At 56.2% G+C, this 23,596-nt stretch overlaps 2 protein-coding genes across 2 annotated transcripts; both read right to left on the bottom strand.

The window, feature by feature from the left end:
- Window positions 1-5,331: 5,331 nt before the first annotated feature.
- On the bottom strand, window positions 5,332-12,792 carry C1QTNF6 (C1q and TNF related 6). Its single transcript, XM_061204784.1, has 3 exons — window positions 12,688-12,792; window positions 10,129-10,387; window positions 5,332-7,666 (listed from the first exon to the last, which is right to left on the bottom strand). Exons 2-3 carry the CDS (start codon window positions 10,379-10,381, stop codon window positions 7,119-7,121), a joined length of 801 nt encoding a protein of 266 aa, XP_061060767.1. The 5' UTR covers window positions 10,382-10,387; window positions 12,688-12,792; the 3' UTR covers window positions 5,332-7,118.
- Window positions 12,793-17,624: 4,832 nt separating this feature from the next.
- LOC133101623 (ras-related protein Rab-6B-like) lies at window positions 17,625-17,954 on the bottom strand. Its single transcript, XM_061206629.1, has one exon. The coding sequence runs from the start codon at window positions 17,952-17,954 to the stop codon at window positions 17,625-17,627; it is 330 nt and encodes a 109-aa protein (XP_061062612.1).
- Between the last annotated feature and the right edge of the window lie 5,642 nt (window positions 17,955-23,596).

Below are 23,596 nucleotides of genomic sequence, written 5' to 3'. Positions count from 1 at the left end.
CAGCCCAGTTTGAATGGTCAGTGAGATGGAGGTACATGCCTGGCAAACCACCGAGGGCTGCATTTTTAAAGAAGGCCTTCTTTTGAAAAAATTAAAATTGTAACATTTGACAATTTCTATGGTGTAGGTACTGCCACCACGGCCGATCTCAAGCTAACACTGTGATGTGCAATCTGGCTCCGGCACACCATTGGCTGTGGGTATTGAGGTGCAAGGGCACGAGCTCCTCACAGACTCCTGTAAGGGAGTCCTGCCCTGTCATGAGACTGACCAAAGAGCTTGGGAGGTGTTGCAGCCTCCGAGAAATAATAGCTCAGGATATGGGTTTGAATCCGGCATCCACCTCTGACCCAATGACCTTAACCTCCTTCAGATGCCGCCCACCGGATAGATCCAAAATCCCAGGTCCTGCACACCTGCTCCTTCCTGCCTCCTGGCCTTTCTTTCAGTTCCTGGGAAGTGCTGAGCAGTTTCTTATCTCCAGGCCTTTGCCCACGTGGGTCCCTCCACCTGCGGTTCTGTCTCCCCCTCTCACCCTCCGGGGCTCAGCTGCACCACCTCTTCCTCAGAGAGGCCGTCTCTGACCAACCCCCCAACCTTCCAAATTAGCTTCTTCCATTATTACCTTGAGAGCACTTACCCTAATGTGAGGTCCTAGTGTGACGATCTGTATAACGTTCATCTCCCCTACTAGACAGTAAGCCCCACGAGGGCAGGGACTGTGTGGGCTTTTGTTCACTGCTTTGCCCCCTCTGCCCAGCACAGAGCAGGGCCCATCATGGGTAGTGAACCCCAAACAGTTGAATGAATGAACATATGACACAGGAAGGAAATTATCCAAATACAGTTTCTTCTTCTGTAAAATGAGTATAATAAAATGTCTACCTTCAGATAATATTTAAACCTATAAAGAGCCTACTCTGTGCCAGGATTTTCATAGACTTCCTCCTTTAATCCTCACGACAGCTCTCTGGGGTAGATGCTGTTATTATTATCCCCATTTTCTAGGTGAGGAAACTGAGGCACAGAGAGGTCAGGAGGTGACCTGCTCTCCTTTATCCGGTTAGATCTGAACCCAGGCAGCATCTGTCTCCAGCAGCCTCGGTTAAACTCAGGGAAGCTCAACTCTTTGGGGGGAGGGTTGGGGAGGGCTCGCAGAGGTGATGATATTTGGTGCTGCTATAGCCCCCGTGCCCCGAGACCTCGAAGCCCAGTGGGCAAGGCTAATAACGGATAAGCGCTGTGATCAGGGATCACTCAGGGCCAAGGCTGTCCCCCAAGTCTGAGAAGTCTTCCTAGAACCAAGAGACCCTGGCCGAGGAAGATAGCCGCATCTGATGATGTGTCTGGAGAGCTTTGATGAGAAATGAACCAGCAGTGCTCTTGACCACTTCTCCCCAGCCACAACACTTCCGATCTCACTCGGGAGTTCAGCCTAGACCCTTGGGGCTCACAGGCAAATCTTGCTTCCCACCGTCCCGTTCTCCTTCCCAGGGGTTGGGTTAGTTGTGGTCATATGATCAGTTCTGGCCAATAAAAAGCGAGCAGGGGCTGCTGGGTGAAAGAATCTCTAGCTCTTCTTTCACTCCCCCTCGTGATGCCTGATGTGACACCTGGACAGCCATCTTGTGGCCACCACCTTGTGGCTGCCATCCTGTGGCCCTGAGGGAAGCTGGCTTGAGACCAAAGCTGTTGCACTAAGTGGGCCGAGTGGAAATACGGGACAGATCAGGGTCCTTAGTGATTTTGCTGAGCTGCTGAATTAACCAGCCCCAGAGCTGCCCCACCCTGGGATTTAGGGTTATTTTTCCTTTTTTGAAGCTCTGTATTCAATATGTGTTCCTTGCACCCAAGATCATCCTAACAAACACAGCAAGGATATGTAACAAAAAGCAGAGAGAGGAAAGGAGTCTTGTCCAGGTACCTGCGTTTCAAAATAAGAAGGAAAGAGCTGCATTCCCAGCCAAGAGCTTTGGGAGAGGATGCTCTGAGTAGACACATGGTCCCCTCTACCCAAACACCCAAGATGCCCCGGGGGGAGGCAGGCAGAGGGAAGGAAAGGAGTGTCAGTGTTGGGGTTCCTGGTGAATGTGGATGCTGGCCCCTCCTTCCCAGCTGAGCCTGGGAAGGGCTCCAGGGAAGACCCCCAGTAGGTCTGGGGCATCTGAGACTCAGAGGGGCCGTTCCTCTCTTCCCAGGCAGAACCCCGGGGAGGTGGCTGAGACCCCAGGGAAGAAATGGCCAGATAGTGCATCCAGGCAGATAGGGCTGGGCTCAGACGGCCCTCTGAGGGATACAGAATTTGTGAGATAAGCACTCGTGCAGAGAGGACCCGGATGTCCCAAGAGGAATGAGGACCCAGGAGGCTCTGCAGGAATGGGCGTAGTTCAGCAGGTATGTAGGCGGAACCAGGAGCCTGGAGCAGAGGGGATATTGACACACTCAGCAGATGTCCTTTGGACATGCACTGCCGGGTGACCCCTCCCGCTGCCAGGATGTGACACTCAGATGCAGCCCCCCAGGAAATGTGGTAAGAGAAGAACCCCAGCTGGCCAAAATCACATTTCTTCAACTTCAGCCGAATGGAAATTAAGCTTAGTCATGGAGAAATAAAGCAAGTTCTATTCTGTGTACATCTGAGTTTGCGGCATCAACTCATTCCGAGCAGTGGTGAAGAGCAGTCAGCCACCGGTGACCCCCCCACCACCGACACTGCTGCTTCCCTGCAGAGGGTCCCCTGTTTCCCCCATGTGCCCGCACCCCAATTACTACTTCCTCCTGTCCACGCCACCACCTGCAGGCGACCTCACACCTCATCCGGACCCTGAGCTGCAACACCAAGCCTTGTTGCTGGCCACCCAGCCTCCCGTCTTCCTGGGTTTGCAGACCAGCTGCTCCCAGCCACGCTGGCTTAGCTCTGTGCCCTCTTGACTCATGTCATGGAAATCCCTCCTTCCTTTCTGGCTCCTGCAGCCACCCGCTGGCCCCAGCTCTCCCCAGCTCAGCCCCACCCATGATGTTCTTGACATCTGTTTCTGATCTTGTTGAGTTTCTGCCCATGTTTTTCCCTTCCTCCAGATGTACACGTGGCAGCATGTGGCTACTGGGACAGGCCTGCGGAGCTGGCAGGAGGGGAGGGAGCAGGAGAGTCGCAGGATCTTATCCCCTGGCTCAGGATTCCTGGTTCTTGCTTCCCGCTGTTCCTCTTCCCCTATGCTCAGTAAAAGTCATTCATCCAACAAACGCTCTCCACTCTTCAAGGACCCACATGCCAGCTGCTGCTAATGCACAAGCACCATTACAGTCGGTCCTCACTCAGGACAAGAAAGGGATGGTCCCCGGGGTGGGGAGGTGGCTACACGGGCATTTCGCTAGCTCGCTGGGGTCACCAGGACTACACATTGCAGATCCCCAGAGGGATGTTGTCCCCACAGACCTGGCAGCAGGCTGAGGGGGGCCTCCGGTTTCCCAGGGCCCTTGCCGAAGGAGCTCCACCAAGAACTTACCTGTTGGGAGAGTCTCCATAACAAAGATCTAGTGGCTCTTACCCCCCCATTGACGATATGCCTCCAACTCAGGAACTGGGATGCCATGGGAACAACTGGCCCAGACAGACCAGAGGCCGCCTCTGAAGCACGGATGGAGAAGTGTTTGTAGCAGGTCCAATTAGACAACGGAGGGCTACCGGTCTTGGAGCCCTGAACTAATGTGGCCTGGAAATGTCTGGGGCCTTTGGCCTCAGCTTGCAAAGGGCAAGCTTCAGTCCTCCTGCAGGTCCTTGGCAAGTAGTGTCAAAAGCTTTTCTGCCTCAGTAATCAGCAAATCAAGTCCTCATGATGTCCATGACCAAAGGCTCCTGCCTGGCACTGGAGGTGACCTTTACCACCAGTGTCAGAGCAGGGGTGCTGGTGAGGCCCATGATACTTCAGCAGATCCTGGGCCAAAAGTGGGCAGCGGGACGGCTCCCCTGAGTAGCCTCTGACCTGTTAGGGCCTCTTGGGTGAGAGCTGCGAGGCCTTCAGGTGTGGTGGGAAACCTCCTTCGGGGGCCAGATGGGCTCCAAGGAAACTAAGACTTATGTCTCCCCCTGCCTGGGTAGCTGCAGGCTCAGGTGAATCCTGGGGCAGTTATGGTGGATTTGTCTTTATAGCATCCTCTTCCACATGGTACCCAGAGAGCCATCAAACACAGGCACGCAGGCAGGGCAGATGCCCCCATCAAGCCAATAAGGGGAGTTGCCACTGATTACATTAGGTATTTTTATGTGAGTAGCTACTATGCTAGCTTAGAAGTCAGAACCCACCAAGACTGCCCGTTGTAGGACATGGAGCACTTTCCACCAGAGAATATCTAGCTGTTCTCTGGCAAATATTACACACAAAACATGAGACAGGAGCCCCAAGTGAGGATCTATGGTTTGTTCAGCACGTCCAAGTGCCTCACTAGAACATAAACTACATGGGTGTTCTCCATGGGGAGGTGATGGATTGTGCCTCTAATTGCAGCCTCCAAGCTTAGCGGCGTACCCAGCACACAGTAGGTGCTCAGTAGTTGTGGTTCAAAGGATGAACGCAGGGACTTCCCTGGTGGCGCCATGGTTAAGAATCCATCTGCCAATGCAGGGGACACGGGTTCGAGCCCTGGTCTGGGAAGATCCCACATGCCGCGGAGCAACTAAGCCCGTGCACCACAACTACTGAGCCTGCGCTCTAGAGCCCGCGAGCCACAACTACTGAGCCCACGTGTCACAACTACTGAAGCCCACGCGTCACAATTACTGAAGCTCATGCGCCTAGAGCCTGTGCTCCGCAACAAGAGAAGCCACCGCAACGAGAAGCTCGTGCACCGCAACGAAGAGTAGCCCCTGCTCGCCGCAACTAGAGAAAGCCTGCACACAGCAACGAAGACCCAATGCAGCCAAAAATTAATTAATTAATTAATTAATTAATTAATTTAAAATTTTTTTTAAAAGGATGAATGCAGTGCTCACCAGGCAACCTCTCTTCTAATCCTTATGGCCACCCCATGAGATAGATGATCATCATTCCCATTTTACAGACAAGGAGACTGAGGCTCCGAGATGTGAGGACTTTCCCGGGGCCACAGCCAGGGCACGGCACAACAGACCCTGAGCTGGTTCCACTGCCTCCAAGGCACACCAGCTGAGTGAGTGACCGAGGCGGGCTGGTTCTTTTGTGGGTGGCGAGCACATGGAATGGAGCCCTGGGCTGCATTGGTCCCTCTGGGGCCCTGAACCTGGGCCCAGCAGAACAGGATGGGCTGCCCTCCCAAGGTGGGCAAAGGAAACCGAGCAGAAAGAACCAGGCTGAATTGTCAAGAAGACGCACAACTTTTAATCATGCTGGACAAGCAGGGCAGGGGTGAAGTCGGGCCGGGGGTGGTTGTACAGGACCAGCCTTCACGGCACCGGGTCAGGCCCTGCTGCCAGCCCCCAGCCATGCAGCCATGGCTCCCCTGGCTATGAGGAAGCACCAGAGACCACCACCGGGGCCCCCTCTGCCCCGGAGTCCGCATAAGCACCAATGGGCGGAGGCCGTCTCCCTCTGGGGAGAGGTTCAGGCCACCTGGGGTTGCGGGAGGGGAAGGCTGGGGGCCACCAGGCTGTCCCACCCTGGGAGAGGGGGAAGGGACAGAAGTCCTGATGTCCCTCACTTGGCCTCAGCCTCGCCCAGCGCCTCCCTTGGCATCATGGCTCAGAGGAGGGTCCCCCCAATTGACCTGGAATGTTGCTCGCTTTGGTTCCCCAGACCTGCTGAGGGGTCCAAAGCCCGGTGCCCTCTGTCCTGGCTCATTGCCCGGCAGCATTTGTAAAGGCAGCAGCAGGCCAGAGGCGGCTCTGCTGGGCAGGAGCTGCCCACCCGGGGCCTCAGCACCTTAACAGAGCCTGGAGAGCCGGAGGCACTGGGCTGGCGAGAGACACCAAGGAGGTCAGAGCACCTGGGGACAGACGTCAGTGTCTGACAGTGGCTGGGAGCCTGGGAGAACTGAGGCCCAGGCACCTTTGGCAAAGCAGGCTGAGCACGGCCCTGACAGCCGCCCGGCAGCGGGGCAGGGAGGGCGTGTGCTGAGGAGGGTAGGAGCTCTCACAGGCTTCCATCCCAGCCGTGTGGGGAGCTATGGGTCTGGGCCCCCTTACCCCAAAATGCCCCCTAACCCCTGGGTCCTCTCCTCACAGCACCTTTCCCCTGACCAAGGCCCCCCTGGGTTTGCTTTAATGATGGGCATTGGGCAAAAAAGAAAGGACCAGGCAGAGGATACCCCCCACCTGGGGTACCCTATCCTGCCAGCCTTGGGGAGTGGTGGGTAATGGGGGCCCACAGTGCCTGAATGCCCAGAACACAGACTTGTGTGATCAGAGACCCATGTGTTTCTCCGGGTCTGGTTTCAGAATCTGTGTCTCCCCACCCTGGCTGGACTGGGTGCTCACCGAGAGCAGGGCCTGTGTCTGGTTCACCTCAGCCTTCCCGGAGCCTGGCACAGAGCGGGCGCTCAGTGAGTGTTTGATGACTGAATAAATGAACTGTGGCTGCACAAGTCGGGGCGCAGACAGGAGTTCAGAGAGAAGGGAGAAGGCGCAAGAGACAAGAGGAGGGGGTATCCTAGAAGGATGAGAGAATTTAAGGATGTTGGGAAGATTCTGGAATGTTTGGAAGATTCCAGAATGTTCAGAGAGTACCAGAATGTTGTGAAAGTTATAGGACCTGGCTACTCAAGTGGGGTCCATAGACCAGCAGCACCAGTATCACCCAGGAACGTCCTAGAAATGCAAAATCCTGGGCCCGTGCCACACCTGCTGAATCAGAACCAGCATTTTAGCACAATCCCTGGGTGATACGGATGCACATTCAAGTTCGAAAACTGCTGGTCTAAAAGGTTGGGAAAGTTCTAGAAGATTTAGGTTAGGAGGTTTCTGAAAATGTCCAAGAGAGGAGAGAGGCCCGAACAGACTGGGAGGGGTGATGGAGGGAAGGAAAGAGGAGGAAGCCTGCCCAGAATGCCAGGTCCCAGGGCCAGCTTCACAGACAGGCAAACTGAGGCCCCGCAGGGGACAGACCTGCCCGTGGCCACCCCAGGCCAGAGCTGCCCCATGGGAGGCACTAATCGTCCTCGGGCTTGATGAGGTGGCCGCTGAAGGTGATGTAGGTGTCGATGTCGTCGCTGTAGACGGCGTTCTCGCGCTCACGCTTGAAGAGCCGCGCCCAAACACGGTCGCCGGGTGCCAGGGCCAGCATGACACTCTGGCTCTGCATGATGCTGCGGTCGCTGGGCTGCGCGTACAGGATGACGGCTGCCTCGTCGTTGTGCACGACGTGCACGTAGGTCTCCTTGAAGTTCCAGCTGTGCACGTTGAGGCTGAAGAAGTAGAGGCCGCGCAGGGGCGCGACGAAGTGGCCGGCAGCCAGGTTGAAGTGCCCGTCCGGGTTCACGAAGACTGTGTCGAACAGCAGCGGCTGGAAACCCTCGCTGCTGTGCAGGGCCGTCTTGCGGCCCACCGAGAAGGCTGAGAAGCGCATCTGGCACGGGCCGCCAGGGCTGCCTGCTTGCCCCTTGGCGCCCTTGGTGCCCTGGGGGCCGCGCTCCCCCCGGGGGCCCTCCCTGCCCAGCTTCCCGGGCGAGCCCAGCAGGCCTCGGTCCCCTTTGTCACCTGCGGAGGCAAAAAGGAGAAAAGTCAGGGCAGGCACCCACGCCTGCACCCAGGGGGCTCCTAAGCGTTTGCAGAAGGCTCGCCCCTGCCCAGAGACGGCAGGCCAGAGAAGAGCCAGCACCTACTGCATGCCAGGCATCGCCACCCCGAGCGCCCCTCTAAAGGAGACACCATGTCCACCTCCACTCACAGAGAGGTGAAGGGACTCGCCCGGGTGGCACGGCTTAGGGGCAGGGGAGCAGGACTCCAACTGTGGTCTGTCTCCACGCCAGCCTGCTCCCTCCTCAGCAGCGAGGCTCTGACTGTGGTCTCTGCCAGACCAGGCCTGGACCCCAGCTGTCACTGCACCCAGCGGGACTCCAGGGGGATGTGGCGTGGCATTTCTGCCCCAGAGAAGGGATCACCTGGACGGAAGTGTCCAGAGTCGGAGCCAGGCAGCCCTTGGTGGGCGTTACCGCGCCTCTGCATGACCTGGGGCCTTCACGTTGGTGTCTTGGGATTTTTTTGTCTGTATCTTTGAAGAGGATCATGCGCATCTCACAGGGATGTTCCTGAGCCCTCTGGGAAAGCACTGGGTGAACTCTGCAGATACGAGGCAGGACGATTCACCCAGCACTGCCCAGCCCACCTCCCCCTGCCCTGGGCTCTGGCAGCATCTGCCCTGGTTCCCAGGCAGGCACGCCTCTGGCCAGCCCTTGTTCCAGGCTGACCTTGAACGCAAGAAAAGCAGGTGACCACCTGCTTTTTATTTTTTTACCACCTACTTCTTGAGGGACCAGATCCCAAATATTTCCCTGCTGCCTGTCACAGAGCCTGCAATCACACCCTTAGCCTCATCCCTCTGAATGAACTAGACAGCCCTGTGTTGTCCCGGGGTCCCCTATGACCACGGCAATGCTGCTGGGAAGAGGGGAAGAAGGGGCAGAAAAGAGGGCACAGGCCCTCGGAGGAGGAGCCTGGAGAGAAGCAGGCAGGAGGGGGTCCACGGCTCTGTGGAGGTCTTCCTCACTGGCCTCGTTGGTGAACTACCTACCTCAACATGTGCCCTGCACTTTACAGTTTGCAGAGCACTTGCTTCGCCCCAGCCCCAAGGGAGGGCGTGAGGGTAGTTATAAGAGGGGGTTACCTTCTCCTTTTTACAAATGAGGCAGCAAGCCCAGGGAGGGAGAGACAAGCCTGCCCCACACAGCAAGGGAGCTGAAGAGCTGGGGCTGGGACCCAGGACTCCTGACACCAGCCAGGCGCCTTCTGCCCAGCAGGCAGCTAGCTTGGCCCAGGAGAGGTGACATGGGGTCTTAAGGAGGATAGTGAGGGGGGAGTACAGTCAGCATCCAAGCACCTCGTCAACCTCACGCAGAGGGCTCTGTTGGCCTTGGGGAAGCAGTGATGTGTGAGGTGGTGGGCAAAGTAGGGAGAGGACAAGAGGGGTCCTCAACTACAAAATCTGAAGGCCCGAGGGTCTCAGGTGCCAGCTGACCCTCTGGAGTCCTCGACGACAAATCCTAGCTCTGCCCCTAACAGCTGTGTGACCCCAGGAGAGCTCCTCCCCTCTCAGAGGCTCAGTTTCCCCATCTGCAAGGTGGGAGGAATGACAACATACCGAACTTGCGGGGTTGTCGTGAGCAAAGACAGAGGTTAAGGATGTCAAGGGCTGGCCCCAGGACTAGCCATTCACAGCCCCCAACAGCAGAAGTAGCTTCCTTGAGATTTGGTTTTAGAGGACAGGCAGCCAGCTCTCACCCGGGCGGCCCTAGTGGCCCCCACGGCTCTCCCTGATTCTACCCTTGTCTATTCTCCACAGAAATTAGAGTGATCCATTTGAAACCTAAGCTGGGCCAGGTCCCTCCTCTGCTCAAACCCTCCCCCACTCCCCATCTCACTCAGAGGAGGAGCCCACGTCTGATCTGTTTTGTCTCCAACCTTGCTCCTCCCCTTGCCCCCTGTTCCTTAAACACATGAGGTCCGCTCTGGCCCCAGGGCCTTTGTACCTGCTATGCACTCTGCCTGGAATGCTCTTCCCCAGAGATCCACGTGGCTTCTCCCCACCTTCTCAGTGAGACCTACACTGACCACCCCCATTTAATATGCAACCTGCCCCCCACAGCTGCACTCCAGACACCCCTTACCCTGCTCCACCTCATCACTTCCATAGCATTTATCACCATCCGTCTCATTAACTTGGGTGATATGTTTATTGCTCACTGTCTGCCTCCCCCACTAGAACAGAAGCTCCACAGGCATCTTCGTCTGATGTGTACACGCTCCATCCCAGAATTCAGAATGGTCCTGGTATGCAGTAGGTACTTAATAAATGTGTGAATGAAAGAAAAGGTCTGGGACAGTTTTCTGTCCAAGTTTCTTCTGCTCCTTCCACCTCACCTCCCTGAGCCCAGGAAGAGATCCCCACGCCCTCCCTGTCCCCGACCAGGCCAGTCCAGCCCAAGCCACATGTGGGTCCTCACCCTTCAGGATGGTGATGTTAATGTAGGGCCTGACCTCAGGCAGCATGTACGGGAGGGCGGACGGAGAGGCCAAGGACTCATGTGCAGCATCAGCAAGGACCAGGGGGTCCTCAGAGTCACAGCACCGTCGACAGAGCCCAGGGGAACTAGAGGCCACGGCTTCCCCAGAGGTGGGCTCCTCGGTGGGGATTCCAAACACAGAGAGAGGGTGCAGGAGCACTGCCCAGAGGAGGCCCAGGGCAGCTATCCCCATGGCGACCTGGAGCAGGGAAGGAGGGACAGAAATACATTACCTTGACATCTACACTCTGCTGATGCCCAGCGCGGATGCCACCACCCACAGCACGTGCGTTCCTGACATAACTCGGGGAGGGGGCATTAGTGCCCCCATTTAACAGATGAGAAGACAGAGGCCTACACAGGGAAGCAAGTTCTCCAAGGTCACAAAGAGACTTGTGGTAGTGCAGGGCCTGGAGGCTGAGTCTCCTGGAACCCGGTCCCTGGGCATCTCTGGCACACATGGGCCCACGAAGGAGGACCCCCTCTGAAGACGAGGGTCCTGGGAGGCCTTTGCTGGGGTGGGTGAGGAAGATGCCCTGCTGCCTATGTGTCATAGCCAATGAGACTGTAAAATGCTTTTCCCACCCTCCCAACTTCCCTCTGGCTTGTTTTCTTGCCCCAGACTCCACCGTCACTGGAGGGCAAGGTAGAAGAAGGTGCCCCTCAGGACGGACAAATTAGAAACAAACGAACAAAAGAAGTCCCTGCAGAAATGCACACTGAAGGTGTGTAGCTGGTGTCAGCCCACCTCCTCGTTCAGCATGTTTGTGCAGTCAGCAACCTACCAACTCAACCTCACACAAGAAGCCCTGCAGGGAAAGGAGCAGGAGAGAGTAAATTCATTGGAAGGTGGTCGTGTCAATCATCATAGACCTGCCAATCAGCTGCCAAGGTGGTAAGTTGGAACTAAGGGGCAGGACCCAGGAGGTCTGGAAAATTCAAAAGGAACAGGGAAGTCCAAGGGTTTGTGAGGATCTGTCTTTGGCCTTGGCCAAGAAGGGATCCAGAGTTCACGGAGAGGGGCAGAAAGCAGCCTGGACAGCAGTGACTGGAGACAAGCCGGGGCTGGGTGGGCAGGAAGCCAGGCAAAGAGCCTTTGAGGTGGTGGCAGTCTTTGGGGGCTGGCACCGAGTTATCGCAGGATCAGAAACACTTTTGAAACCAGACTGGTTTTTACACTTCTGGTGTTCTTTGTTTATTTCCTTTTGTTCTCCTTTAACATTTAGCACAATTCAAAAATATTTTTCTGTGGTTAATATGTGTAGAGAAGGTAAAATTATTATTTTTTTTAAATGCCATTCTAACCTAACCTGAACACTGAGGTAGGAGTTGGGTTTTAAAGGGGCAGGAGCCCTCCCCCCAACAACCCCCTCCCTGCTCCCTGCGGGCTGGGTAGTAGCAGGAGAAGAGAGGGGTGGGCAGGCAGTCTCCAGAGCCATCGCCCCTCTCCTGAAGATGATAATTCCCAAGCCTCCCCTGCCTCCCCGGCCCCCATTCTGCTTTCCTGGTTCTGCTCAATAAGGCACGTCAAATCTTCAGAGATCAACATCCCTGCTGTCCAAGATTATGACCCTTAGCTTTTATTTGTAAATTATACATCCCAGTGGTTTTGAGAAGAGCAAAATCCCCTCTTTTTCTTCCCATAGATGTGACCTCATGGGAAAAGATGAGGCTTTGGAGTCAGACTTGAGATCCCAGAATAGTTTACAAGCTGTGTGACCTAGGGCTAGTGGCTTAACGTCTCTGGGCTTCTTGCTCCTTGACATTTACAAGGAGGAGACAACACCACCTTCCTCCCCAGGTTATCTGGGAGGATTTAAATGCAGGGAAATTGCCTGACTTGTAAAAGACTCGTAATTAAATGTTTGTTCCTTTCTCTGCTGCCCAACACGACCTCTCCCCAGGGCCTGCATGGGATAGGAAGAGCAGAACTGTTCCCAGAGGATTAAAACTGTCTGGGGACATTTCTGTTGGCCTAGCCAGCTGAGAGTCAAAAAATCTGTGACACAGAACTGTGACCTGGTCGGGGGGTGGGGAGGGGGGATGCAGGAAGCAAAGCAGCCTTTAACAAAAGTAATAATAACCACAGCCATGGTCACTGACTGTCCCTGGAGGAAGGTGTCACACAGGGATCAAATGTGAGGGACCACACCATTGGGGGTGATTTGGGGGTCCCTGCTGCCTCCATGAGGGAGCTGGGGCCTCTTTGGGGTGGGGGGAGGGCCAGGCCCTGCTGAGCTGAGTTGGCACCCGTCCATGCAGGGGTGGGCACAAGACAGGAGCATCGGAGGGCAGCCCTTCACCAGGGCTAAAGTCTCAGTCAAAGGAGGGAATGGGGAAGGGAGACCCTAGAGGGGCTGGCCAGGGTCAGAAGGAGAGAGCAGGGCCCCGAGATGTGAGATGTGTCCAGGAAGAGAGGAGAAAGGAGAAGAATACCAGGCTCTGACCCCAACCCCCTCTGCCCTGCTGGAGGAAGTTGCAGGACCTCCCACCACTCACCCAGTGTCCTGCAGCCTCAAACAGCAGCTCACGGACCCCGGGCCTCTGGGCCGCCTCTGGTTCCTTGGTCCATGTTTGCAGTTATAACTTGTTGCTGGCCCAGAATCCCAGGCCCGGAGGGCTGGCCAAGGAGGGAGGGAGAAAGGGATGGAGGCAGAGCAGAGGGAGGGAGGGAGGGAGGGCGGAGGGAGCGGGCTGAGCTGGCTTCCCACTTCCCCTCCTCCCTGCTCCCTCCCCTCCAGCCTCCGGGTTCTTCGGAGATACAGGGAGCTGAGGATTTCCTTGGCTTAACTCTTTGGTGGTCCTAGAGGGTCTTGTTTAATTCAGAGACCCCATAAAGTTCCAGCAGGAAGGGGTCTGAAGCCCCTGATGGGAACTCGAGGCTGGGAAGGGGGGAGGGCAGGGAGCCCCAGAAGCTGCTCGGGAAGGGGAAGGCCGTGCTGGAATCCCCACGCCGGGGGCTCCAGCCGAGGCTTGAAGAGCTCGTTAGTTCTGAGTCACTGAGGCAGGCGGCACAGAGGGGGCACGGGCACCAGCCCAGTAGCCTCAGGTTCAAATCCTGGCACTGGCACCCACTGGCCAGTCCCTTCCCCTCTCAGACCCTAGTTGTCTGTAGAACTCCAGTCCCCCGCCCCATCCGTGCCAGTCACAAGAGGAAGTTTAGTAAATGTTTGTTGAGTGAAGGTCTCACCTCCTCCGAGATCAGGGAAGAGTATCAGGTAAGGGTGGCAGCCAGGTCAATAGCCCCACCCCCAAGGGACACCAAAGTCCTCCTCCTCTGCCTGGAAATGCTGCCATGATTATCCATCTTCCTGGTCTTCTACAGCCAATCCACCCGTGGAAATGACCCCCAACAAGGTCACAGGAGGGCAGCCTGCACAGAATGCCCCTGGGCCTCTGCTTCCTTCCGGGTACGCTGCAGGAGGCTTTGCAAAGGCTGCAGCCCTGGTTCCCTGGGGTCAGAGACCCCTGTGCAAAGACTCTCTCAAACATCCCTCGCCCTCTAGCCCCCTCTCATTCTACATTTGTTGAGTACTTACTGCCTGGGCCAGGCTTCATCTTTGCAGGGGTTTTTGGGAGCCAAAGGGTATTTACATCCAGTTTTTTACTCTTCTTGGGAAAGGGAGCTAATGGTGGGAGCTGATGTGACTTACACAGGGTCACACAGTTAGTGAAGAGGAACCACAACCCTACAGAATGGAAGTGCTCTCCGTCCTACCGGAGTTCCCACGACGGCACAGCTGGGCACGGTTGTGGGCAAAGGCTGCAATTCAGGGCCTGCCCCCTGGGCAGAGAGAGGTGGTGACATTATCACTCTCAGGAGGCACAGGAATGCAGCGACCTAGGGGGATTTTTTTGAAGTCTGGGGCTTTGGGCACTAACCGCCAGGCCCCACTCACAGCTGGGCAAAGTGTGGAGGATGGAACAGCCCTGGCTGTGTGTCCTTGACCATCTCCCATCTCTGAGCTTCTGTTTTTTTATTACTTTGGGGGATAAACACACAACAGAATATCCAGGCCTGGAAGGACCCTTAGAGATGATCTAATCCAATTCCTTAATCTGTCCAGCAGGGACACTGTGACCAGGGAGGGCAAGTCTTTGGCTCAAGGTCAAACAGCAGACTGGAGTCCAAGTTGGGATGAGAGCCAGACTCTCCCAACTTCTAGTTTTGTGCTGCTTCCCCCTCCCAACCCACTTGGAGTACCCCACCCTCACCCCAGGCCTACTTAGTGGTTCAAGGGGCCCCAAAGGAAAGCAGATGGAAGGCCTAAGGACACTGGGAAAACTGCCAGGTCCACACTGACTGTGCCCTCTATGTGGCCCTGCCCCAGGCAGCATTCCCAGGGCACGGAGCCAGGGCTGCAGAGGGAGGGAGGCGAGGGAGCCCCCTCCCCACCCTCACATCACTGCTGCCACCAGAGGGAAAAGGGCTGAGTCAGCAGCACTGGAGCAGAACACAGCTCCTGGCTGTCTCACAGAGATCTGGCTTAGGAAGCCTAGCATCTGAGGAAAACGCGAAGTGAAGGGAAGACGGATGGGGGATGTGGAGAAGCAGGGTGGGGACACAGAAGTGGTTTGGTCCAGGGCCCATTGTGTGCTCCCTGCCTCGCTCAACAGCCCCTCTGCAGAGAAGGAGCCTCATCTCACTTGACAGGTGAGGAGGCTGAGGTCTGAAAAGCACATGATTCTCATCAGGTTCTAGGACCAGCTCCTTTGACTCCCAGCCAATGTCAATGCCCCAGAAAAGGGTTCCTTATCCCCCTTGGTCCAAGGCAGCTGGCTGGGGGCAGGGCAGACAAGAGAGCAGGACTCAGGAATATTATACACTACCCTAATATTTTTCCTCCCTCTCTCTTTCACCATGTCGCAAATTACCCCATTTGTGCATCAGCCCTTGGTCTCCCAGCCATTCTGAGGATCTCCCCAGCAGGCCAGCCAGGCAGCTTGGAGACAGAGCCCCAGCCCTGGGGCAGACAAAACTGGGTTACGTCTCAGCTCCACCTCCTTCTAGCTTTGTGTCCTTGGGCATGTCTCCCTACCTCTGAGCCTTGGTGACCCGAGGCCAGAGGAACATGAGGAGGCCAAGACCATCTGAGCAGCCTGGTCAGCCTGGGATAACCCATGGGGGTACTCTACACTGGCCACCAAGCAGTGCTTCTCCCGCGTTAAACCCTGAATAGGGTGAGGGCATGAGCCCATTCTCCTCATGCACACAGATGAGACACACACTCACCAACTCTCAGAACCAAGCTCCTAGCCACATCCACCTTCCAGCCCAAGTTTGGGAAGAAGATATAAAACTAGTGACATTTAGTCAGTGCTTACAAAGCACCAAGAACCCTTCATGCATTTTTGAAAAATGTGTGCCTGTCATAAAGTGAGACAGAACCCAAAACATGATTCCCGGAGTCAGCTATGCAAGTCGTGTTTGGCAAGTCACAGATCTAATTGCTCTAGGACGGTAATAAAGAAACTAAACAAAGGAAACCGTGAGCGCCACCTACTGGGGAGAGGCTATGCGCCTGGCACCCACCCCATTCCACCCCGGGCTTGTGATGCTCCCCACCCGTCCCCTTCTTGGGGAGCTAAGGAGGGGAGAAGGGGGAAGATGAAGGGCCCACTAAGACGTGCCAGGAGCTGGCTGGGGCGCCCGTTCCCTCACTTCTTCCTCCAAACCCCACTTCCTGCAAAGCGGGCAGAGGGTCCAATGGGACCCTCCCTCTCCAAGGCAGCTCGCTCACTCGGCTTCCGGGTTCTGCATACCCCTCCTTCGACTAGCTGGGTCATCCCGGGTGAACTTCGCTCTCCGGACTCAGTTTCTCCGTCCTGGGCTTTTCAGCAACCCATGTCTGTTCCTACGGGTGTTAATCCGAGTTGGGCGAGTTTAATCCCATTTTACAGAAGGGGAAAGAGAATCCCCAAGGGGCCCAGAGAAGGAAAGAGCCAGCCCCATCCCAGTCCTCCTGGACCCTGACGAGGACCCTGTTGTTACAGAGTGGGAAACTGAGGCTCAGGGAAATAGGTGCAGCAACTGGCTCCCTCCCCACGGCTGACTAGTGGCAGAGCCGGATGATGGGGTCGCCAAGGCACGCGGGAGGCCAGCGCCATCCTCCCCGCTTCTCTCCGCAGAATTAAGGGGAGTGACTCCCACCCCCAAGCCGGGGAAGCCCCTCCATGCCCACCCGCTTCGGGATCAAACCCTGGGAAAAGACTGCCGCCAGCTGCAGCCACTCTTGGCACCACCTAGCGCTCAGCCAGACCAGACCCCCGCCACGGAGAAACCCGCCGGCTTGTGGACGGAGGGAGCGGCTCTGCTCCGGCCACCGCGCCTCTACCCGGGAAGCAGACAGCGAGACGAGAGAAAGGAGCCGCTGCGGCGCCGGGGAGGGACCTTTGCGAGTCCAGCTCCCGGCGGAGTCGAACAGAACCGAGCAAAGCCGAACTTGGCCGAGCAGAGCCGAGTCCGGCCGAGCCCAGCGTGTCCGGCCGATTATCGCCGGGTCTGACCGAGTGGATCCGAGTGGTGCCGAATAGAGCCGAGTCCGGCTGAGCGGAGCGGCTGAGGGCGCCAAGCGGAGAGGGGAAGGTTACGCGGCGCCCCCTGCCGGACACAGAGCACAGCGCTGGCGTCGGCCGGAGCCAACCCGCCGCCTCCCGGTCCTGCGACAGTCCTGTGAGATGGGGCTACCGAGCCCATTTTATGGATGAGGAAACAGGCTCCAAGAGGTTTTGAGGCTGGCCCAAAGGCACGCAGAGCTAAGAAGTGGTGGCTGTGAGGCTCGAAATGGGTTGTGTGGCCGTGAGCTCACCTGCCACACCACCCATGTCAATGGGCATTGTGTGTTTGCTTTGTTCTCCCCATAATTGCTGCCATTTATCATGGTCAGCAAGGAGGAAGGACCCACCCTATCTGATGAGCGGGCGGAAGGCCTGCGCCGGAGCACAGAGACAACCCCTCCTCTTACAGATGGCGAAACCAAGCAGGCTCTGGGCGCACTGACCAAGCGCAGCAAGGCCAGCAGTTCCTGTGTGCAAATATTGACATATTTCCTGGTCATTAACGCAGAGGGCAGGACCGAGAGGCCCCGTACTCCTGCAGGCCTCATTTTCCCTTCCTGTTAACAAGATGGCCAGAGGGCAGGAGCTCCTGGCTGTGTACAGGCTGTGTTCCTGGGCTGTGTGAGCCAGGACCTGGGGTGTCTGGGACCCTGGAGGAGGCCAAGCGTGGCCCCGGGCACTTTCTTTGAGCCTGTGAAAAAGTGAAGCCTGGCCTTGCTCTCTGTGCACACGTATGTGCATGAGTGTGCCACTGACATTCACTCCTGTGTACACACCACCTTAGCCTGCCAGGCAGGCCTATGCCGAGGCTGCAGGCCTCGCTGGAGGGTGCTCACAACAAGTGAGTAGTGTCAGAGGAAGCCAGCGGTCAGGCTGCATTAGCGGGAGCAGCCGCCCTTGCTGGCCAGGGACTCCTGGGGTTGGTCCAGCTTGATGTCGATCATCCCTTCTTTGCTTTTCTCCTGGACATTCTCCATTCCAGGCAGAGCCGAGGCCACATGTCGGAAGAGCTGCTTCACCTTGTAGCCGGTCTTGGCACTGGTCTCGATGAACGTGGCACTCAGTTCTTTGGCACGCTGCTTGCCCTCCTGGATGGTCGCCTGCCTCTTGTCGGCCAGGTCGGTCTTGTTGCCCACCAGCAGGATGATGACGTCACTGCCCCTGTCTGTCCCGGCATCATCGATCCGCTGGTCTGGGCTGCCCTTCATGCCTGTTGAGTCTTGCCCAAGGATATCATCTGTTACCGCCAGTGTCCGCCAAGGAGCTGGCACCAATGGCCTCAGAGCTCTTTCCACCCCCAGCATCACTCCTGCCACCCTGGCCCTCAATTTCATAGTTTCTAAAAGCTATGGACACTGGACTGGGGGCTAGGAAAACGTGGTTCTTGGTCCTGCCTCTGGTGCTGTGACCCTGGGCAAATCACATGACCATCCCAGGCCTCACTATCTTCAGCTATAAAATGGGTAGCAGAGCTGTTCTTAGTACCTTGAACATCTCGCATGCCTCCTCCTGGTGCACAAATTCCAGTTCCCTCTTGATGCTTGGCTGGGCTATAACCCTTCCGGGGAGATGTCCTCCCCAACCCATGGCTGGATTCTTGCTTCTGTTAAAGCACTTCTCATGTTTATTTAACACATAGCACCGATGATGCACTGTTCTAAGCTGTTTATAAATCTCTATTCATTTAATCTTCTTAACAATAGACATCTACTCTCATCTTCATCTCAAAGAGGAGGAAACTGAGGCACAGGAAAGTTAATTAACTGGCTCTAGGTCAAACAGCTAGTGAATGGATGAGCCGGGATTCAAAACCAGACAATTCCAGGTTCCGGGGGCTTAAGAACCACCTCTTTATCTCTTATGTTCAGTACAACTTCCTTCACCCCTGAAGACAGGCCTTGTACTTCTCTGCCTTCAGCTTTTTGCAGTTGGTGGCTGTTCTGTAAACACTTGTTGAAGGAAAGAATGAATGAATTAGTTCAAGGTCCTCCAGAGACCCAGGAGAGGAGGGACTGTTGGCTCCGTTTTGCAGGTGGGAATTGTATTAGTTTGCTGCCAGAACAAAGTACCACAAACTAGGTGGTTTAAACAAGAGAAATTTATTTTCTCATAGTTCTGCAGTCTAGAAGTCCAAGATCAAGGTGTCAGGCAGGGTTGCTTCCTTCTGAGGGCTGTGAGGAAGGACCTCTTCCAGGCCTCTCTCCCAGCTTCTGGTGGTTTGCTGGCAATCTTTGGCATTAACTTGTGGAAGCATCACTCCAGCATTTTCCCCATGCTCGTGTCTGTGTCCTAATCTTCCCTTTTCTTAAAAACACCAGTCATATTGGAATAGGACCCCACCTGACTCCAGGGTGACGTCATCTTAACTGCTTATAACTGCAAGGACCCTATTTCCAAATAAGGTCATATCCGGAGGTACTAGAAGTTAGGACTTCATATGAATTTGATGGGGGAGCAATACACAGTTCAATGCACAACTGGAATTAACCTCCTAGGCGGTCCTGTCTGACACAGCTTCTGTCCCTGAATTGGGCCTCACCTCTGCTTTTCTCCCTTTCATTCACTGCCTTCCTTCAACCCCAGGGCCTTAGCACATACAGTCCCCCTGCCGGGCACACTCAGGTTCACCCTCTGCTCTCAGTGCCGCCCCCAACACGAACCCCTCCCCCCAGCTGTGATCCCCCAGAGCACAGTGCACTGCCGTCCCCACTGGATAGTGGTCCATTTACTTGTGTGGTTGCCTGTGAGCGCCACAAGGCACGGGAACCGTGTCTGTTTCCCCAGCCCGGTGTCAGGGCCTTGCACACAGTGGGCGCTCAGAAAAGTCTTTATTAACTTAATGAATCTTGCCCAGAGAGGTCAGTGAATGGCCAAGGCTGTGTGGTAGGTTCATGGCAGAGTGGGCCTAGGTCCCAGGCCTCCTGACTTTGGGTCTCTTGACATTTTGGGGATGTGTTTGCCCCATGGCCTTCCAGTAGGATCACCAAGAGTCTCACCAGGGCCTGCCAGTGACAGGGAAGCACCCTGAGGTTTCGGCGGGACTGTGGCCTTGCACAACTCCAGGGAGAGCTCCTCACGTTACAGCCTGGGGTTCTTGCCGCCTTTAGAGTGCTTTCTTCTGTGTCTGGAGTCCTGTGGCACCCAGGCTGTCACCTCCCCATGGGACTGTGGCCTCCATCTCCCCCACCCCTTGGAGGTGAGGAGGGCCTGAAGCCCGGCGGCCTTGGCCTCCCCTATCCCAGGCCCTGCAGACTCCTAGCTCCTTTCTGCTGGTGCTGAGGCTGACATATGAAGTCCTGGTCCAGAGCCTGGTGGCCATGGGCTGTTGCCAGGCAACAGCCTCTGAGAGACAAGTTCAAGGTAAGGTCTTGGGTCTGAGCAACTTGGATGTCTGGAGAGACGGAATCAGGCAGAGAGAGTCATCGCCACCCCCTCCTGCCGGCTCGGGCTCACAGCCCCAGAGCCTGCCCTCAGCCCACAGCCCTTGTGGTTCCCATAACCCACAGATCCCAGCCCCAAACCCCCATATAACTCCTTCCATTCCCCTGATGCCCCCCCCCATTTATTCAGGGTCACCACATTGCACAGATCCAAAGGAGGCTAGGGTCACAGTGTGAAAATCCCCCCCCTGGAATTGAGAAATGGAATTTCCCCCATTCAGTCGTTTATTCCAAATAGTCATATGAGGGGCCCACAGCACTGCCAGGCCCTGGGAACACAGATGCATCAGGCACAGCCCCTGCCTGGAGGGACAAAGCTATTGGGACCCCCCTCCCCACACACACACAGACACACACGCACAAGAGCGTGCACAGGTAGTGACATATGGTGAGATGGGGAAGCTGGGGGGCTGTGGGATCCAGAGAGGGGACCCTGGCCCAGGCCCACTCCCCACACAACCTGGGCTGCAAGCAGTTCCTCGGCTCCCACCCGGTGCACACCTGCCACACACACAGCAGGCCCTCGGTGTTACACCCCAATACACATTCACTCGTGGATATGGCTGAGATGCCCTGAGCACCTATTATGTGCCCTGCACTGTGTTTACACACCCCTCCCCCATCCCGTTATTGTTGCTGCCTGGCTCTTCTCTCCCTGCCATTGATAGTCAGTCCCTGACCCAACTCCTACCCCAATGGTCAGGCCAAACTGTCCATCACAGTGTCCCACCTTCTCTCTAGCTGGAAAGATGGGCACATGACCCACATCTGGCCAATCATGGCATTCTATCACCTTGTCTTTGGTGACTGGCCCAAGGGGCCATCATGTGACTCAGTTAGAGCCAATCAGCTCTCTTGCATGAGATCTGATATTTGGACACAGGAAGAGAGTATATCTACTGCCTTTGGATCAAGATCTGTAAGGGTGCAGGCTGAGGCTTGTCAGGAACGTCTTCCATGACTCCTGGAGGACCAGGATTCTGGGAGGCTATACACAAAGAGGCCTGGGCACGCAGAGCTGAGAGACAGGAGAGAAGGAGCATCCCGATAGAGATGGATGCCCGTACCCACCCCCACCCATGCACACCCGTCTAAAAACACAGCGCCCGCCAGAGGAATTGGCCCAGGCCAGTTGTCATGTGTCACTGACTTTATTGACAAGAGTTAGAGTCAGAATTTCCCTAAGGGGCCTCCCAGCCACCCTTGCAGAACAGGCTCACTTGCCCCAGGAATCAGGAAAGTAGGGTTGACCAGGAAAGCAGGAAATGCTGGAATGCCAGGGGCCCTCTTTCCTCAGACCCACAGATCCCCCTCAGGGGAACACCAGACTGAGGACTGGGCCTCCAACCTCCACACAAGCTCTAGTTTTGCAAACTTCTTTCCGCCTGATGGGGCCTCACTCTCCCCCAAGCCCTGCCTCCCTGATCCTTGGTCTCTGACCCCCAACTTCCCTTCCTCATGTCCTGTAGTGCCCTCACCCGCAAGGGCTGGAGACAGAGAAGCCACTTGATGAAGGAGAAAGGGTTGAAGGCCACGCCTGGCAGGGGGCTGCCTCCACTCTATAATCTGTTATGGCCCACCCCCAGCCATTGCAGTGTGCATGGCAGTTTACCCCAAATGACTCCTTTTCTTCCCAAATCCCAGGAGACAGGCAAGCTGGGACAACCACTTGCATTTTATGATGGGAAACTGAGGCCCAGAGAGGTCAAGTCTAGACAGGATTGAAGGTGAGTTGAAGATCTAGGCCTCCCAACTTGTGGTTCCCATGCTTTCCCTGAGGACCCCCTACCCTCTGCGGGGGGGTGGGGGGGTGGGAGATTTAACTGGAGGTACCACCCTCCCCAGGACCAGTCTCTCTGTGGCTCTAAGGGGTCATCTCTGGGAGGGAGCCCAGGCCCAGCCTCGGACAGTGGCCTCTCCCTGTGGCCTCCCTGTGGCCTCCCTCCAGCCTCCTCTAGTCTTGTCTTCCTTGGGCCTTCCCGACCTGCTGCTCTGGGGCATGTAGAGGACCGGGAAGCCTGCTCCCCAGCCTGCAGCGCTGCACCACTCCTCCCAACCTCTCCGGGGAGCCAGGCCTTGCTTCTCAGCTCTGCCCCCAGGCTTCCACCAAGGCCTAGCCCCTCTTCCCAGCACTGCAGGCCCTCAAGGGGGCTGAGCCTGTACCTTTCAGAGCATTTGCTTTTCCACCCTGATGGCATCCTTTCCTTGAGTTTGATCAGGCCAGGCACCGGCAACCATGTTTCATTGATGCTGCAACTGAGCTCAGCCCAGAGGGGCCAAGGTCGGCTCCAAGGTCATGGAACAGATCTGTCCTCCACCTCCTCCTGCTTGTCCTCCTCCTTCGCCTTTCTCTTCCTCCTTTCTCTTCCCCCTTCCTCTCCCTCCTCTTCTTCTTCCTTCTCCTCCCAGCTCTGTTTAGACACTCTGCCTTTCCATTCCAGGCTGCCTGGGTCAGGTCCCTGCCTTAGTCACCGAGGGGGGAGAAGCGGGGAGGATTTCTCCTATGAGGAGGTTCCTGAGCCCTCAAAGACACTGAGACCCCCTCCAGCCACAGGACACAAAGTGAGCTGCTTTGAGGATTGATCAGCTGCCCCCAACAGGGCCTGAGCTAGCCTTTGGGTGGCCTAAGCTTATGCAACAGGGGGTCCCTCTTTAAGAAAAGGAATACAAAATTACAAGTACAAAATTAGACTCAGGGCCTCAAAAGGGCCGGAGCAGTCAGGGACCCTGGAGCTCGACTTAATTAGCTTCCTGGAAAATCACCTCTTCTCCTCTTGTCCGGGAATACAGGAGTCCTGGCATTGACTGTCTGGGCCAAGAGGGCCTGGAGGTTATTGGGTTGTTTAGCAAGTGAGGCCTGAGGCCCAGAGAGGAGAAGAGCTGGCCCACAGCCTTGCAGCAAGAGGGGGAGAGCTGATGGGGGCCTGGGCAATCTCACACCCCTTCTCCCTACCAGGTAAGACTTTATCCTATTTGGGGATGCAGTACCACTCCCTGTGAATGTGGGCCCCCACTCCCTCTTTTGTGAACCTGACTCTGAGCCCGGGAAATCCAGGCCTTGGTTTATCCCTCTGAGGGCCAAGATTCAGGATGCTCTGTTTCGGAAGGGGAAAGCCAGTCGGTACCTATCCCCTTAACCTGACCCTACCCAGCCCAGCAGTGATGCCCCTCCAGACTTCTCATCTGATAGAGCTCGTCCAGGCCGTATCTCCCATCCCTGAGTCACAGAGGAGAACACAAGGCCCAGAGAGGGGAAGTGACCTATCTGAGATCACACAGCAAGTCTCGGCAGCAATGGGATCAGACCTCTGAACTTCCCATCATGGGCCCCTGGCACCTCAGGTGGCATGCCCTAGGCGTACCCACAGTCTCTGCCCTGTCCTTGGGCTACCCTGGCCCTCCGCAGGCCC

Source organism: Eubalaena glacialis, chromosome 11 (genome assembly GCF_028564815.1).
Source record: "Eubalaena glacialis isolate mEubGla1 chromosome 11, mEubGla1.1.hap2.+ XY, whole genome shotgun sequence".
Taxonomy (NCBI): domain Eukaryota; kingdom Metazoa; phylum Chordata; class Mammalia; order Artiodactyla; family Balaenidae; genus Eubalaena; species Eubalaena glacialis.
The sequence above is the reverse complement of the archived record's forward strand: the minus strand, read 5'-3'. Positions and strand labels throughout refer to the sequence as shown.

What these genes read in the sequence shown, in the direction of transcription:
- C1QTNF6 (XM_061204784.1), bottom strand. Translation starts at nt 10,381, where the DNA reads ATGGGGATAGCTGCCCTGGGCCTCCTCTGGGCAGTGCTCCTGCACCCT. An exon ending in TAACATCACCATCCTGAAGG is followed by an intron (nt 7,667 to 10,128) that starts GTGAGGACCCAC and finishes TTGCCTCCGCAG; the next exon opens with GTGACAAAGGGGACCGAGGC.
- LOC133101623 (XM_061206629.1), bottom strand. Translation starts at nt 17,954, where the DNA reads ATGAAGGGCAGCCCAGACCAGCGGATCGATGATGCCGGGACAGACAGG.